Source organism: Mauremys reevesii, linkage group 20, assembly GCF_016161935.1.
Source record: "Mauremys reevesii isolate NIE-2019 linkage group 20, ASM1616193v1, whole genome shotgun sequence".
In the NCBI taxonomy this organism is placed as follows: Eukaryota; Metazoa; Chordata; order Testudines; family Geoemydidae; genus Mauremys; species Mauremys reevesii.
Window position 1 is genome coordinate 7,746,841 of NC_052642.1, and position 16,620 is coordinate 7,763,460.

Below are 16,620 nucleotides of genomic sequence, written 5' to 3' on the forward strand. Positions count from 1 at the left end.
AGGGCGGGACTACACGTCCCAGCGTGCACCGGGCGGGCGGCGCGGGGCGGGACTACACGTCCCAGAGTGCAGCGGGCGGGAGGCGCAGAGCGGGACTACAATTCCCAGCGTGCAGCGGGCGGGCGGCGCAGAGCGGGACTACAAGTCCCAGCGTGCACCGGGCGGGCGGCGCAGGGCGGGACTACAAGTCTCAGCGCGCACCACGGGGGCCCCGTCTGGGCTGGGCTGTGCGGGTGACATGGAGGCGCTGGGGCAGCGGCATCGCGCTCTCTACAAGGGGCCCGCAGCCCCGCCCTGGAAGGAGACCTACCGCCGGGTGAGGGAAGGGTGCCCCCCCCCGGTCCGTAGAACGCGGGGGAGCCCGGCGTTCGGGCACTGGATACATTGTAACGATTCCCCCATCCCGCGCCGGGCGGCTCTGCGGGCTGCCCCCCGCGCCTGGGTCCCCCCGGCCGGCTGCAGCTGAAAGCGGGGGCAGGAAAGAAGTGGGAATGGAAGGGGTCCCTCCACTCGGCCTGGCCTGGTGTTGGGGTGAGAGATCCAGGTGGCGGGATTCCCCCGCCCACAGGCTGGGTGGCCCGGGGAGGGGGGGAGAGACCTGTTCGTAGTAATAGACACTGTAGTGGTGCGGGTAGAGTCCCATTTGCACCATCTTCCACCCTGGGAAACCGAGGCATGGAAGGCTTACGTGATCAAATGTAGGACTAGAACCCAGGTCTTCTCACTCACCAGGCCAGTGTTTATGCACTGGGCCGTGCTGTCTCCCTAACACCATTTTTGCGGTTCACCCCAGTCCCTGATGCCTGTCCCTTTTTGTGGCGTGAGGGAGACCCTGGCACCTGTTTACCTTGAGCGCATCGGATTGTAGCCCCTTTTCCGGCTCCTCCTGCACATCTCCCCTGACCTCATACATGCACACCCTATCCATAGCCCCACAGTCACAGTACCTCCCCGTCAACCTCCTCTGAGCGATGGCCAAAGTGGCCGCCTACAACACCAGGGAGGGGATGTTGGCTCAGGGGGTATCTTGTGACTGTGGGGCCTATTTCCGATCCTCTCGCCATTCACACATCCAGGCAGAGTGCCTCTGGCAGCATCTGCTGGCTCCCTTGACACCTTAGAGGAGCAGTGAGTGCAGTCCGGGGTTCTCTGCTCAGTGTCCCCTTGTTTTGACCCTTTGACCTTCACACCTGCCTTTGTTTTTTTTCTATTGTCCCCATAATCATTTGAGTCCCGGGCTCCGTGGCTCCTCCCTGTAGGCTGGGGGAAGGTCCTTTAGCCATGGGTGAGGTTGTGCCAGCCCACCTCCTGGAACCCAGTAGGACCATTTTCAAACAGATATAAGTTGGCCACTGCTTTGTTTTCAATGGCACCCTGAAAGCTACCTAGAAGGAAGAGTTGAATGTTGACCTTCTGTGTGCTTTAGTGGCAGTGGGGGAAGAGGGTTCTGAGTTTCCTAGGTTTCTACTGCCAATAGGACAACCTTGAGAAATAAATATTGTCAGGCTCTGATTTCAGGTCAATTCTCCTATCCCCTTACCACCAACTCCAGATTATTTTTAAGAGAGAGAGAGAGAGAGAAGGGAGTGGGAACAGTATATACAGCTGGCTGATGGCAGAACAAGTAATTGCTAGCCAGAAGAAGCCAGAGAATTGCTAGCCAAGTATGTATCTGAGTTGAGATCTGGCAACACACATGGGGTTATCATAGCAGCACCATAAAAATTTGGTCCCTGTGTATTAGAGACTGGGCATAAAATACAGCTGTTTCCCTTGACATAGCATCTGAGTGGAGAGAGATCCTAGCCAAACTGGATTGAACCTAAGCTCTTGCCCTCCTGTCTGCTAATGGGGTAGGAGCCTGACTGGTCTCTGGTTCTATCCACCTGCTCCAGCTGGCAGGTGGGATTTCCAAAAAACATGTTGCTATTATAGTCCTGTAGTTTCTCAGTTTTCTTCAGTTACATCCCTGAGCTATAAAACTAGTGTCTGGTTGCCCTGTTGTCCAGCCAAAAGAAGAGGCATGACGCTAATGAATCCTGCATCATCTCTTTTCTCTTCTCTCAAAGCGCTGTGTGGAGAGACTTAAAAACAGTCGTGCCAAGCTGCTGGATAGATACCGCCAGGCTGGAGAGAACGTGCACTGCAATGCGAGGGCCGCTCTTCTCGTGCAGGAGGTGATGGAGGAGGAGTGGCAGGCCTTGCAGTCAGTGAATGCAAGCCTGCCCTCCCTCAGGAGAAAGGAAGCGCTATCACAGGTCAGTGAGCCGGATTCTTGCACGTCATCTTGGAGCTGCCGTATACATGGGTTCCCCATCGAACGATGTTACAAACGGCATCTCCGTCCTCAACCAGAGAAACGTTTATTAAGAGACTAAACCTTTATAGCACTTCAGTCTCTCTAAAGGGCCTGATCATTCCTGTTACGTGCAGGCCCTTACACTTTCAAAAGCCTGTTTGCTTTGGGGATCATCTTTAAACTTCCCGGGCTTCTCTCTGCTAATCAGGTGCTATCTCAGGGTTGCAGATATGCACAGCCCTCCATCTTCTCATCTCAAGATAATGTACATCTATTGTTGTTTATATCTAGTACCCTTCTCACCTTTTCTGGGTAGTAGGGATCTAGCTGTAATGCCCTGCTTTAAGGATCTCATGCCTCTGGCTGGTCAAGATTTGCACAGCTGAAAAGCTTTGAGTTGCTTCAGCCATATAAGTGGAGGATCCAACATCAGGAGCTATTGCCACTCAGTCCCTTATAGCTAGGAATGGGAAGTTCCCTTCAGCACCAGTTGCATGTGAATCTTGTGATTCTGGATGGTTTTTTTGTTTTTGTGCCTGGTTTTTAAAGATGTGTTGTTTGTCCAATTTCTTAGAATGACACATCTACAAATGGGTATAAAATGTTACGGTTTGATGTTAAAGGGGAGTGGGGCTGTATTTCCTTGAAACTTCTATTTAGCTTTAAAAGAGTCTGGAAACCTCTGCTTGCTAACTGCAAACACACCATGAAAGTTCAGGAAACTCCCACTATATAGTTGCAAAGGCAGCAGAGTCACTTGTTTGATAACACTGGATTGTTTTAATGCAGTACTGTCTAGCTGATGTTATGAAATAATGCTCCCCCACTTGCCTTAAAGAGAGGAATACTGATCGATGTATGTTTCAGGTGTTGGAGGACCCTGATGAACTAGCAGTACTGGAGGAAATCCAACAAGAGTTGATCTTACAAGGTAGCTTTTCAAAAAACATATTCTTGATACTGACACATACAAATACCTTCCGTGAGCCATTTTTAATCTTCCTGAAATCCTAGTCATCCATTTATTCGAGGCTGGACTTCCTTCTTGGAAATCATGTGATTTCCAAAGGACTCTTTTAAAAAAAATCCATGATCTCAGATGCTTTGGGATCCTGGAAGGTGGTTGGATGTGATTGGTAGCATTGCTTTGTTACAACTCCAAGAGTTGGGAGTTAAATCATGGGATGTGTGAGAGGCCAGTGAAGAACATGAGCTTGGACTGTTCGCAAGAGCTTTAGTTCCCTTCTGAAGGGTTGGAAGATTCATTGCTGGATAAGTAAAAATGTTAAAAAATGTCCCAGTATTTCCATTAACCTTCATGTTTTCTATTCTTATCTTTAATACAGAACAAGTGTTCTGAAACCTGATAATATATAAACTATTTATTTTTTTTGCCTGTCTCACCCTAATTTGACTTTCCCGTGAGCAGTCAACGACCAAATGACCGTCATAATGGCACACAACAAATCTCGTTTTGTATTATCTGAAATGGGAGTAGTCTGAGCACAGAGCTGGGATCCAGGAGTTTTGGGCTCTGACACTCTTTGAACAAATTACAATCTCTGTTTCCCTATCTATAAAATAGGAAGATGTGAGGTGCAGTTGATCAATGCTTGTAAAGTACTTTTGAGATCTTTGGATGGAAGGTGTAGTAAGCAGAGTTAGATTAGGATCATCTAAAGGTTTTCAGTGTGCATCATGAGTAAAGATTTGTCAGAATCCCCTAATGCTTTTGCAGCTGATCCAAAGAAAGACAAGTTAGAAATAGTGACTAACCCAGATTTCTTTCTGCACAGCCATAGCAATTTCATCTTGACATTTGTCTTAGGTCCGTAGCCAATGGCAACTGGTTTTTGTTGTTTTTTAATAGAACAGTTGACAATAGAAGAATATGAACGGAGTCTGCAGTTTGACCAGGACTGCCTCAATGCAATGCTTGACAGCTTGGACGCAGGCAACAAGATTATCTGTCCAATGTGCAAAAGGTGAGGTGTGTTTCTGCCATCAAATGCTATATGTTAACTACCTCACCAGCCAGTAGACCTGAATTCACCCAAGTATGTGATGATGTTGTCAAAGCTTAAACATCTTTTTATGCATGTTTTCTAACAACTGGTGATTGGCTGATGAAGTCTGGCTTCATTCATTCTTGCTGTAATAAGAGATATATGGAGCTCTTCACTTATCACTGGAATGCAGCCAGCTGTGGAATTCAGTAGGCCTTTAACAGCAATATGCCATAAGAAGTTAAGACCAAACTTCATATTTTGTGTGTAACGTGACTTGAACACCTCAGCTTTATGCCTCTCTTCCGTACCATTCGTTGCATGAAGCATACTATAGAGTACGCCAGGGTCCCCAACGCAGTGCCCGCGGGCGCATCTTAATGCACCCAAGTCCTGGCCCCCGGGAGAGCACCCGCCAAAACGCCGCAGCAGCATTTTGGCAGGGACACCTCTCGATGACGTCGCTTGTCGATGGCAAGCAACGTCATCGAGAGGCGTTGCCCCTGAATTTTGGCAGCAGCACCTCTCGCTGACACTACTTGTGGTCGACAAGCAACATCATCGAGAGGCGTTGCCGCCGAAATTCGGCGGCATTTCAGCGGGTGCTTCACCGCCGCAGTGGTCCTTCGGCTGGCGACCACTGGAGTACGTTGATGATCAAAATAGCCATAAGTGGTACAGGGCATTCTGCAATGAGTTGATAAATAGTCATTCTCTCTGGCTGCAGATGCAGTTTGGCCTCTTGCATGGGAGGGGGGAAGCAAACCTCTTTCTCTAGTAAGGGTTTGATAGTTACAGTTACTCAGAAGGCACAAATCCTGTGTGAGATGCTTCTAAAATCTAACTTCAGTCTTGCTGGAATTCAGTGTTTTCTCTTTTCTAGTTGTCTGTCAAGGCTCTCACATTGTGTTCTATTTCTAGGAATAACCTGGCTGTGATGAGTCATTTGGTTTTATGCCAGTGTGGATTATACATCAGCACACAGGTAAACTAGCATTTAAGTGTTGTAGCGGCTGAGAATTCTGGGCAAAGTTGCCTCTCTGTTTTGAATGATGCTGACATGGTGTGTTCATGTTTTTGTGCCCTCTGTCTTGGTCCTCTTTTGCACCCATACAAGTTTGAGGGGAAAGTGGCTGCGCAGAGTTGTGGTTCTCAAACTGTGGTCTGTAGAGCCCATCCCAGAAGTCCACTGAATGCAATGACTGGAGAACCAAGCAGCAGGGGCCTGGGAGAAAATATGGGCCTATACATTCTCTCTTCTACTAAGAACAAAAAACGCTGAAGAAACCCAGTGTAGTAGCTTGCGTCTGAAGTCTGGGGGAGGGATAGCTCAGTGGTTTGAGCATTGGCCTGCTAAACCCAGGGTTGTGAGTTCAATCCTTGAGGGGGCCACTTAGGGATCTGGGGCAAAATCAGTACTTGGTCCTGCTAGTGAAGGCAAGGGGCTGGACTCGATGACCTTTCAAGGTCCCTTCCAGTTCTAGGAGATTGGTATATCTCCAATTATAAAGTGAATTGTCCAGCATGTGGAGTCAGAAATGCTAGTTCTTAGAGTTAAGTAAATTTGCTGCAAAGCAACTCCTAAGAAAATCCTCTTAAAAGCACAAGATGAGTTTCTTAATCTATTTCTGTCTCAGGGTATGACAGAACAGAAGCTCCGGTCATTTCTAGAAGACAGTGTAACAGAACATGGTAATCAGTGTCTTCACAATCCTGAGTTCTCCATCACTACTGGAATGGAGGGAGAAGCCAATCTTCTCATGAGCTGTCCGGTGAGTCTAAATTGCCACGGGAGTCTCGGAATCATCCCCATTCACGTGTGCTTCTCCATGTAGTAGGCAAAAACAAATCAACCTATTCAACTTAAAGGTTGTGCTGCTCCCCTTAAACCCCCCCTCCCCCAACACTCCCCTTTTGGGAAGCTTCTGGGTTTGCAGAAACATGGCATTTCTATGAGGAACATGACAGTCGGGTTTCATTCCATTTTCTACTTTGGCCACTTGTCCTTTACATGTATGATATGCAGTATGTATTCCCATGCCATGTAACACAAATGAAACTATGGGGCTAAGTAATTTATCTATATCCTAAATAAACAGTCTATTTTACTAAAACCAAAGATGTCTTTAAAATGTTACTCTTCATCTTTGTTTCCTTTTTTCTAGTTGTCTTGTCTTAGACAACGTAGTGAAACTGACTCATCTGTTTTACTTTCTGGTTCCTCCTGCACTAGCACACTGCTGCAAAGTTTGGATTGCAAACGCTGCAGGGAATGCTTAAATCTATGAGACCACTCTTTTCATTTCACTAACAAGCTGTGAAACCATTTTGATTTAAGCGTACTGAAAGCTTGTTTATAGGAGTTCCAAATGTTGTGCTGAAATCAACATAATGTTTAGACATAGCATGGTCCTCTCTTGAGTTTCTCCCTGTGAATAGACCAAACCAAAGCTTAGGAGGTGCCTCTTGGCATTAGTGCTCATGAGGCTTGACCTTGTTCTAATGTTATAATTACTGTTGTATAGTCTATACCTGTAAGTGACTGGGCACTTTCTTTTCTAAAGGTCTGTGACTCTTGGACAGTTCTCATATAACTACAACCCTGCTGGGGTTTCTCCATGGAAAGAATACACTAGTAAGATCGTTCCTTCAGCTTCTAAGCAACCTGGATGGCATCCTGCACATCTTTTCTTTTTATAATCTAACTGTATATAATGTTTTTGTACTTTAATATGGGATATCAAGCAATATTGGCTTAATCTGCACTTTTGATAGCTAAATAAATATTTGAAATAAGATGTGGCTATTCACATAAATGAAACAAGCCTTCTCATAACTTACTGCTGGGTCTCTGGCTTTTCATTCATTTCCTGTTCTGCAGCAAGAACAGAGGGGGCTCTCCCTGTCTCAGCTTGTGTAAGTTACATGTGACTTACTCTAGAGCAGAAGGTTCCTGCTCGAGGGTTGATGGAGAATTTCAGTTGTGAAATGTAAGTGAACATACACCAAGACCAAAGGTACCATTTTAAACAAACTGGCACTTATAAAATTACACTAAAGTATTTCCTCACACTGGATCTAATGTCCCTATCATTGCTACTACAGCTTAACCCCTGACCTTTATCATAGGAAAAAGACCAATACATACCCAGTCCAAACAGTAAAAGCATGTGCCAGTGAATAGGAAGTGTGATACAGTGCATCTTTAATTGCAACCTTGAGCCAGACACAAGCTATGACTAGCATGCAGTGACAAATGTGAAATGTAAAAACTCATCAATCACTTCCTTTTGACTGCAGAGGTAGTAGTTTGAAATAAGTTATGATACAGTAGTGCCCTTTAAATCAGACTGAGCTGTTTATCGGAGTAGGGCAGTCACATCTCACCTGTTTTCAGAACCACTGATGTGACAGATACATGCTGCTGGGGAATATGTCTGGTGGTTTTCAACTGGGCTGTGATAAGGGTAAACTAAAACCTAGATGCATTCTACATCTCAAATTCTTCAGTTACAGCACATCAGTCCCAACCATTCCAAATAAAGATCACAGTAGCTTTGAGTTCTGAGTGAGCTAAACAGCTGGTGTATATAAGAACTCACACTGGTACAGCTGACTGAGTGGCCAACAGGACTATGAAAAGCCAAAGCCCAACCCCATGACAGTGGGTTCCTATGTTTATTAAACAATGTAGTTGAAAGATTAGATACTAGAAATGTTACATTTCAATTTTGACATGTGAAAGAAAAACTGATATAAACATTAAGTAACCAGATAGAAAGGGTAGTGCTCCTCTGAAATACTACAAAGTTAGTCCATGCATGCTTAATTTTAATCAATATGAGCTGGGCCTTCCAAGTTGTCAGGAACTCAATCTGGTTCCTGTGATCAGAATTTCCTTTCAATGGTGCAGTCAAATTAATCCAGCAAGCCTAGTTTTACTATATCATGGTTGGCATCAGTGTATTCTAAATATTTATCCAAAAAAAATGAGGAATAGGGACAAGGGAGCGGTATTTTCACAGTGCATAAGTGCCTGCAAGATTTGTCAGGCAGGTATCTAACCATTAGGAAGTGGCCTGGGAAACCAACTCCTACAAGATGAAAGTCAGTCTTGGCAGCTCTGTCATCAGTCTGGATAAGATCTGAACTATTCATCTAGAAACAAGATGCTTCCACTCCTGCCTCCAATCACCTTCTGTGTTAAGGCAAATTAGTTTAACAGTCTAATATCTTATATACCACCATAAATAAAATGCAGTCTGAATTTTAAGAACTCAACTTCCCCATGACCCACAGAAAGGCATCTATGACTTCCACTTAAGTATTTGCCTCTGACCAATTTACAGCACTTCTTAACCAGCAACAGTAAAGCCAAAAGAAAGTTTTTTTTCTTGAGTGGATTTTATTCTTCATGTCATATCATGTTTCTTAATTGTACAAAAATACCCAAACTGGTGGGAGGTGTGAGAATGACACAAAACTTAAAATCCAGGCTGCAACATAAATTAAATTTGAAATGCAATCACTGAGAATCATTTTGTTTTCCATGATGTGTTTATCCCACTGAAGTTTTAAACTTACTGGTGGTATCAGCTGCAGGTAGGAGCACTGCTACAGGATATCCACATTTGCAGGCTTTGACTTTTAATTTCCTAATCTACTGACATTTGACAAAGCTTTTAAGGTCTTCAAGGAATCTAATGTACTCCTGGTGCTCTAGTGCAGTGCTGAGCTCAATTAACTCATCAGCAAATGTGTTGTCCACTCCTCGGTCAGCCAAGAAATCCATTAAGTGGTCATACAGAGCCTGCAAGAAATGATTATTATTATTAAAGAATTATAGATAAGCATTGCTTTTAAATGCCCCTCTGTATTTCACTTTACACAGGGAAGAAGTGGATGTATTTTCCCAAAATGGATAGAATCTGTTCCCTTCCTCACAGCAGGCCTGAACTAGGAGCAAGATTTACAGGAGACTAATACAGGAATGATAAAATAATAATATATGGAGATATACCTCTCTCCTAGAACTGGAAGGGACCCTGATAGGCCATCGAGTCCAGCCCCCTGCCTTCACTAGCAGGACCAAGTACTGATTTTGCCCCAGATCCCTAAGTGGCCCCCTCAAGGACTGAACTCACAACCCTGGGTTTAGCAGGCCAATGCTCAAACCATTGAGCTATCCCTCCCCCCTCTACTGGATGGATCACATACTGTTATTTTCTACTAAACTGCACCCAACTGTAATACTGAGATGGTCTAATAACAATGCAAGCTAGTAAATCAAGTCTGTTGAAGACCATCTGCATCATTAAAAAGCCTTTTAGCCCATCCAAGATTCTCTTTGTAATGCTGTGTATTTGAAGTTTGGACATAGGTTATTTTCAATACTGTCTGGCCAGCATGGTGAGAAGATTGGTACCAGAGATACAGAGCTGTTCAATTAAGATTCAGTTCCTTTCCAAATCACACATTGCATTTTTTCATATTCATGTATTTTTAGAGTTGCAAGTAGACATTTTGCACTAAGCAGTAACTGTGAACCAGGGATGTGGAAGACCTTCCCCTTTGCCCAATTTGATTGTTGTTGTTTTTTTAAACAAACCACCATCAGCATCTCAACCTCTGGCATTATCAGCAGCACTGTTCCAACTAGTGAGTCTCAAACTTCTTGATACTGCCTTGAGCCTGCAAAAGGACTTGCACATACCAATCCTTCCTCCCACATGGATTTCCAGTTAAATCACTGGCATTTAGAGGGGATCAGCAGGTGCCTGGTGAGGTTTTTGGTAAATACACACAAAATAGGCATAATAAAATGTGCCCGTAACACACAGACAGAAGAACATGCATGAGTGTCTGCTAATTTTACCTTAAATCATCTGTCAATTTTTCACACAACTGGGATAATTTCACTAACTAATACTTGGTCAGTATTCTACTTAGTCCATTCTACAGATCAGCCTGACTTCAATTAATCTTAGGTACATATGGCCCTCATCACAGTAGTATCTTGAGCACCTCACAGATCTATGTTCCTCTTCACAGCACCCCTATAAGGAACAGCAGTGCTATTATCCCCATTTTACAGATGGAGAACTGAGGCAAAGAATTGCCTAAAATCACACAGGAAGCCTGGGGCAGAGTAGGGAATATCAAGTCCTAAGCAAGCACCCTAATCACTGGACTCTCCTTCTCAATGAGCGCTCACCAAGAAGCGATCCCAGGACAGGGCTGCTGGTGACTAGATCAACATCTAGAGAGAAAACCAAGTGGGACGAGTTGAGCTAAGATCTATGCAGTCTAGTGTGCTACACAGGTTTTAGCGGCACCTACCCAGTCAAGAGAGTCTGTGCTGAGAGTGTAGTTGGTGTCCTTCCAGTCTGATTCTCCAGTGGGCTGAAAGCTGACCTCCCGAATTGAGAAAATGTCACTCTCCTCCTCTTCCCCATGTCCAATCTGAGACAAGAAATGAGATCTGTGAGGAAGAACCGCCCTAACTGGAGAGCACCTTCAGCCATTACATTCTGGATCAGGAACATTATTCAGCTGGCAAAAGCTATGGAGCACACCACCATATGACTGACACATGGTAAAGCTATGTACACTTGCAGTTTTCGCTTATTAACATACTTAGGAGTCCCTAGTTCTCCTCTTGCTGTGTACAGGTGGTAAGGACACTTGCACATAAGCACAAAAACACACAAGTTGCCATAATGGATCAATCCACCATTATTTGTTGCCCATTATCCTGTCTCTGACAGTGGCCAGTACTAATTGCTTCAAAGGAAGATGTACAAAATCTTCTAATGGACAATTCTGGAATAACCCAAGAAGTTGTTTCCTCCTAAACATTGTCAACTAGAGTTTGGCTTATAGTATGAAGCATTAAGATTTCTATCCCTTCTAAGTATTTTATTAAGGTTTAAAAAAAAAGTCAAATGCAACTGCAATGTTCTCAACAGAAAAAATGTCTAATTTATTTTGGAATTCTGCTACTCTTGGTCTCAATGACATCTAGTGACAATGAATTCCACAGGTCAATTATGTGTTCTGTAGAAATATATTTCCTTTTATAAGTTTTAAATTGCTGTCTTTCAAGTTACGGTACACTGCTAAAAATTGCTGCTCACTTCCTTCTGCCTACTCTGTTCGGCAGAAGCTATTAGAACAGAGGAAAGCAAGCAGCTATAGTTAGGGAAGCAAGATCACGATATTCAGAGTGGAGTAGAACTTCCCAGCTCTGCAAACATTTAAAACCTTTTATTGTGTCGCACTGAACAAGATGGTAATAGGGCTGTCTATGGAAGCAGATATATGTTGTACAGCAAAATCTTGCCTGATCAGACGAGGAATAAGATGATGGCAAAATCATGCCACAGCCAGGAGGATAATGTGCACAGAATCAGAGTGCATTGCCCCACCCACAATTACCAGTGGTTCATTTCCTCCGATTCATGATACCTACCTCATCCTCAGGATAGTGGCAGTCAAGCACAAGAGTCTGTTTGGGATCATCTTTTGTTACTTCTATAACAAAGTTAGGAGTCGATGTAAGTTCAGGCTATGAAAAGCAAGAGGAAGATCACGTTAGTATTGGACTCCACCTATGCTAGGTAACTACTTTCTATACAAAGACCAGTGGGGAAAACAGGCAGTACATAAGCCAACTGCTACAAACCTCAAACACTACAGAGATTCCTTGAATATGTCTAATATCGGTGTTCACAGCAAAGCAAGTTTTTGCCTCAAAACCATCACATTGCTCACTTTAAAAGTGGTAAGTGATACTATTTACTAACTATTGTAATACCGGCTGATTAAATCCCACCATCACCATAAATATAGATGACCTTATAAAAAATCAAGGGGTGTGTGACTATATTTATGGATTAAGTTTTTTTTAAACTGTACTTCATCACAGCAAGTTGCAACGGTAGCCATAAATTCAAACATTTTAGCTACAAAGGATCCTCTTGTAGGGGCACATTTTATGCCTACCAGGTGTCTTTCCTTCCTTTGATATTGCAATAAGGAGAGGATAGTTTAATTGTAGACCAGGCAAATGCCTAACCTCCTCCTCTACTACACTGTACTTTTTGAAAGGGTACATAAAGGCTGTAAATTTACCTCCTGTTCATCAGCTTTCTGTCCTTCTTGTGGTTCTTCATCAAACGTTGGTGGAATGCTGTTGTTAATGTTGAATGTAACTGTAATCCTTCAACACAATGTAACAAGAGGAGGAGATTAAATACCAGATAAAAGCCACATTAGTTGAACTGATAGTCTGGAATGTCAATAACAGGGCCTGAAGTATATTGTGCACTTCACCTAATTTGCCCTGCACTTTGTATGGTGTGCTACTCTCAAGGATAAATGTTCAGATAAGATCACTGCACAAGCTTAAACCCCATAAGTTCCCTGTACTTATGAACTAACGCATTTACTAGGTTAAATTCATGTTTCCTATTGCCCCCAAGGGTGAAATGATGCCATGGATCCTTAGAAGACACAGGACAAGATACAATGGCAAAGTATATCCCATTGCTCTACAGGATGGAAAAATAAAGAGACTACAAAACTTGTAATCTCCACTTGGCCTGGATGGCAGCACCAAGTGTCACTGGGAAGCAGTTCTAAGTTAACAGCTTTTCATTAACACAACATCTATCACGGACAAGACATGTTTATCCTCCTTCACTGGTATTTATACTAAGTCCTTATATTCACTGACAAGATCAAATATCAGCTCAGCAAAAAACCCATCTCACACTTACCTCTCACCAGCTATTTTCCGCAACAATTTCGCTTCAGTGCCATGCACTTCTAGCTCCCACCCTCCAGACATCTTGGGCAGGGATTTATGTTTCTGGATCTTCTTCTCCTCTTTAATTTCATCTGTCAGAAACACTGCAAATGCTTTGTCCCCTGGGAGGAATAAAAAGAGATGAAGACATTAAAACACCTGAGTTAGAGAAATATTGTTCCCTTGTGGCTAGAAGAGAAAATGAAGTTAGGCCTCCAGGATTCTATTTCTAGCTTAGCCACTGACTTGACCAATCTGTATACCTCAGTTTATCCTGGTATAAAGTGGTGATGGTGGGAGGTAATACCACATACCTTATACTAAGATTACAAGGCCTACTCGTTCATAAAGAGTTTTGCAATGTTCAGCTGAAAAGCACTATATTGAAGAGGGCAAAGAATTAAAGTGCGTGCAGAGTGATGACGTGTGAGAGCCCTTAATTTGCCAAGGGGGCTGAAGTTCTGGATGAAGAGTTAAGTCATTACTAAAAGACATTATTAAAAACTGTTCTTTCAATACATACAAGTATTGATACAGGTACAATACACGAGAAAAAAGCACCTACATTATTAATGAAGTGAGCACAAGAATTTGGATGGAATCAACTTGGATAGAATCACTGGAGAGTCTTAAGCAGGGTTCCCAGCAACTACAACGGACCTCAGGCATCAGAATCTGCCCTGTAGGGCCTAGGAGTGAAGTCAGAGGGTGACAATCCCATTGTACCTCCATGACTGAAACTAGATTACAATACAGATAAATACCTGTTTAACCATCTAGCTAAGGAGCTCACACTGCTTCACAAACATGTATCACCACCCCTTTCCATAAGGTCGGTGAATTATCTATATTTCACCACTGGGTTTGCTGAAGTTAAGATGTGGGGGGTGGGAAGAGAACGACATGGGACTGACACATAACAGGAAGGTTAAGTGACTTGCCCAAGGTCACACATTTTGTCAGTGACAAAGATAGGAACAGACTCCCACAGACCCAATTCCCAGGTCTGCTATAGTCAGACATCTTTAATCTATCCCCACCCAGCATCTCGATGCACAAGAGACTCTGTGCCTAGCGATTGTTGAGATGCAGAGAACATAGGAGCCTATGAACACAGTTCACACCCCAAGGGCACATACCACACTTTAACTTGCATAATGTGACTGAGCAAGCCGCCAGGAGGAAAGTGCAGCACCGCCCGCCCCCATCCATGTGCCACACAGGGAACATCAGAAGCACAGAGAGAAGCAGTTTACAGCTACAGATCTTCTGAGGGAAGGAGCCCAGAGAAAGTAGATAAGGAAAAGTTATTTACTTACTCCCATAATACAAGAACTAGGGGCCACCAAATGAAATTAATGGGCAGTAGGTTTAAAACAAATAAAAGGAAATTCTTCTTCATGCAGCGCACAGTCAGCTTGTGGAACTCCTTACCTGAGGAGGTTGTGAAGGCTAGGACTATAACAGGGTTTAAAAGAGAACCTCCATGAATTTATCCAATTAAGTCCGTTAATGGCTATTAGCCAGGCTGGGTAAGGAATGGTGTCCCTAGACACTGTTTGTCAGAGGATGGAGATGGATGGCAGGAGGAAGATCACTTGATCGTTGCCTGTTAGGTTCACTCCCCCTGGGGCACCTGGCATTGGCCACTGTCGGCGGACAGGATACTGGGCTGGATGGACCTTTGCTCTGACCCGGTACGGCCGCTCTTAGTTCTGTTCAGACCGAGAGCTCCCGGCCCCTTCCCCATCCCCATCCCGGACAAGGCGCCAGCCCCAGAAGCGGAGCGTCCACCTGGGCCTGTTACATGCACACCGACCGCCCAGGCCAGCAACGCGCTTCTGCTGGGAACAAGGGGGGGGACGGGGCTCCCCGCGCCCAGGAAACCCCGCTCTTCTCCCGGGACTCCCGCCTCGCCCCCCCCATGGGGGACACCCCCGGGCCCCGCCTCCTTCCACACACACACACACCCCGCCCGCTCTTACCCTCGGTGTGGAGGCCGCCGCAGCCGCAGGACACGCCGGCGGGCGAGGCTCGCTGAGGCCGCAGGAGGCCCGGCCGCTGCGTGCCGGCGGCGTCCCCGCTGAGCAGCCAGAGGCTGCGGGTGAAGGGGCGGGCGGCAGGCGGGCGGGCGTCGCAGAGCAGGGCCGCGGGCCGCAGCAGCGGGGAGGGCGGGAGCCGCTGCGGCAGCGGGCGGAGGGCGGCGGCGGCGGAGCGCAGAGCCCGGGCGAGCAGCATCCTGCCAGGAGAGCGAGGCCGAGTGAGGCGGGGCCGCGGCACGTGCGGGAGCAGAGGACAGGGACCGGCCTCTCACCCGGAAGTGAAAGTCGTCACCCGGAAGTGCAAGCCGTCACCCGGAAGCGTTTCTCCCACCTTCCGGGACTGTGGGTCTTCTGTTCCCGGCTAGGCCTCAGCGGGGGCACGGGCCCACTTCTTCCCCTTGTACCCACCCTCTTGGTTTCCTGCTCTATGGAAGTTGCACACACCGGGGGGGAGGGAACAGACCAACGTCTGTTTGCGAGAAGGGCTCCAGGGCCGATCGGCGGGGGGGGTTGGTTGCGGTGCGTTCCCTTCTGGCTGCATGTTCCCGCACATACCTACGAGGGGGAGACACGAGCCGTTTGGTCACTGCAGTGTGAACACGAATCGCTATTGTAACAGCCTGATGTTCGGTAGTTGCCACCTCCGCACTGATCTGCTTTCAAAGCTGGCTTGGGTGGGGGAGAGGGAGCCTGCTGAATTTGGACTTAAATCATTGTGGGCAAGATCTTCAATAGGGAGTAGTGATGTCGGGTGTCCAGCTTGAGGCGCATTAAACAGTCGTAATTTTCAGTGGCTGCTCAACTACCGGAAGCTTTAAGGCAGAGATACTCAACAGATAGAGCATGGGCCCAATCCAGCCTGCCAGAGGCTTTTAAGTGGACCCTTACATCCTTTTATTTATCGTCATTATTTTCTCTGGAGTCTGGACCTCGACCAAAATAACTGACTACCTCTACTTGAAGCTGTCTCAAGTTGGCATCCACAATCACTAGTCACTTTTGAAAATTGTGGGCTATGGTTACTCTCAGCTGCAGCACACTTGCTTTGTGCTGAAATTGGCACCCTTACAGCCAAGCCCAGTAGTTGGGAGCAGCCTCCAGCTCTGCCCTCAGGCCGTGCCCATGCGGCATGTCGTGATGCTGCTGGGGGCCCAGCAAGGGGAAGTTACTTGCCCACATCAGTTGCAAAGCTGGCAATAGAAGCCAGCAATTCTGCTAGAGTATAGTTGGAGGCCACCCCTGCCATATAACATTTTTCTTTTCTCCTGTGCCACTCATGACATTGCATCAAGGGAGCAGCTGCTAATTTCTCACTCTTTAGATTTCCATATTCTTCTTTCTGCAGATATGCTAAATCACACTATTTTTATGAACCAAGAAGCTCAAAAAAAAACCCCAAAAAACTGCATCCGGGAATAGGATAGTGAGTCCAAGTTCTCAAGACATCAGTATTTACAATTTTTC

The 16,620-nt window shown here is 45.6% G+C and overlaps 2 protein-coding genes across 3 annotated transcripts; one reads left to right on the forward strand and one right to left on the reverse strand.

Moving 5' to 3' along the window:
- The first annotated feature begins 158 nt into the window (after positions 1-158).
- RPAIN (RPA interacting protein) lies at positions 159-7,395 on the forward strand. 2 transcript variants are annotated; one of them, XM_039508321.1, is made up of 7 exons: positions 159-316; positions 2,070-2,258; positions 3,167-3,230; positions 4,170-4,284; positions 5,227-5,290; positions 5,943-6,077; positions 6,870-7,395. In XM_039508321.1, exons 1-7 carry the CDS (start codon positions 239-241, stop codon positions 6,897-6,899), a joined length of 675 nt encoding a protein of 224 aa, XP_039364255.1. In that variant the 5' UTR covers positions 159-238; the 3' UTR covers positions 6,900-7,395. The 2 variants fall into 2 exon arrangements, with proteins under 2 accessions (XP_039364255.1, XP_039364257.1); XM_039508323.1 differs by lacking the exons at positions 5,943-6,077; positions 6,870-7,395 and adding exons at positions 5,423-5,617; positions 5,816-5,934.
- A 993-nt stretch (positions 7,396-8,388) lies between these two features.
- LOC120387489 (complement C1q binding protein) lies at positions 8,389-15,472 on the reverse strand. The gene is made up of 6 exons (XM_039508320.1): positions 15,100-15,472; positions 13,086-13,236; positions 12,439-12,526; positions 11,777-11,872; positions 10,645-10,767; positions 8,389-9,115 (listed from the first exon to the last, which is right to left on the reverse strand). The coding sequence occupies exons 1-6, from the start codon at positions 15,350-15,352 to the stop codon at positions 8,966-8,968; spliced, it is 861 nt and encodes a 286-aa protein (XP_039364254.1). The 5' UTR covers positions 15,353-15,472; the 3' UTR covers positions 8,389-8,965.
- Positions 15,473-16,620: the final 1,148 nt, after the last annotated feature.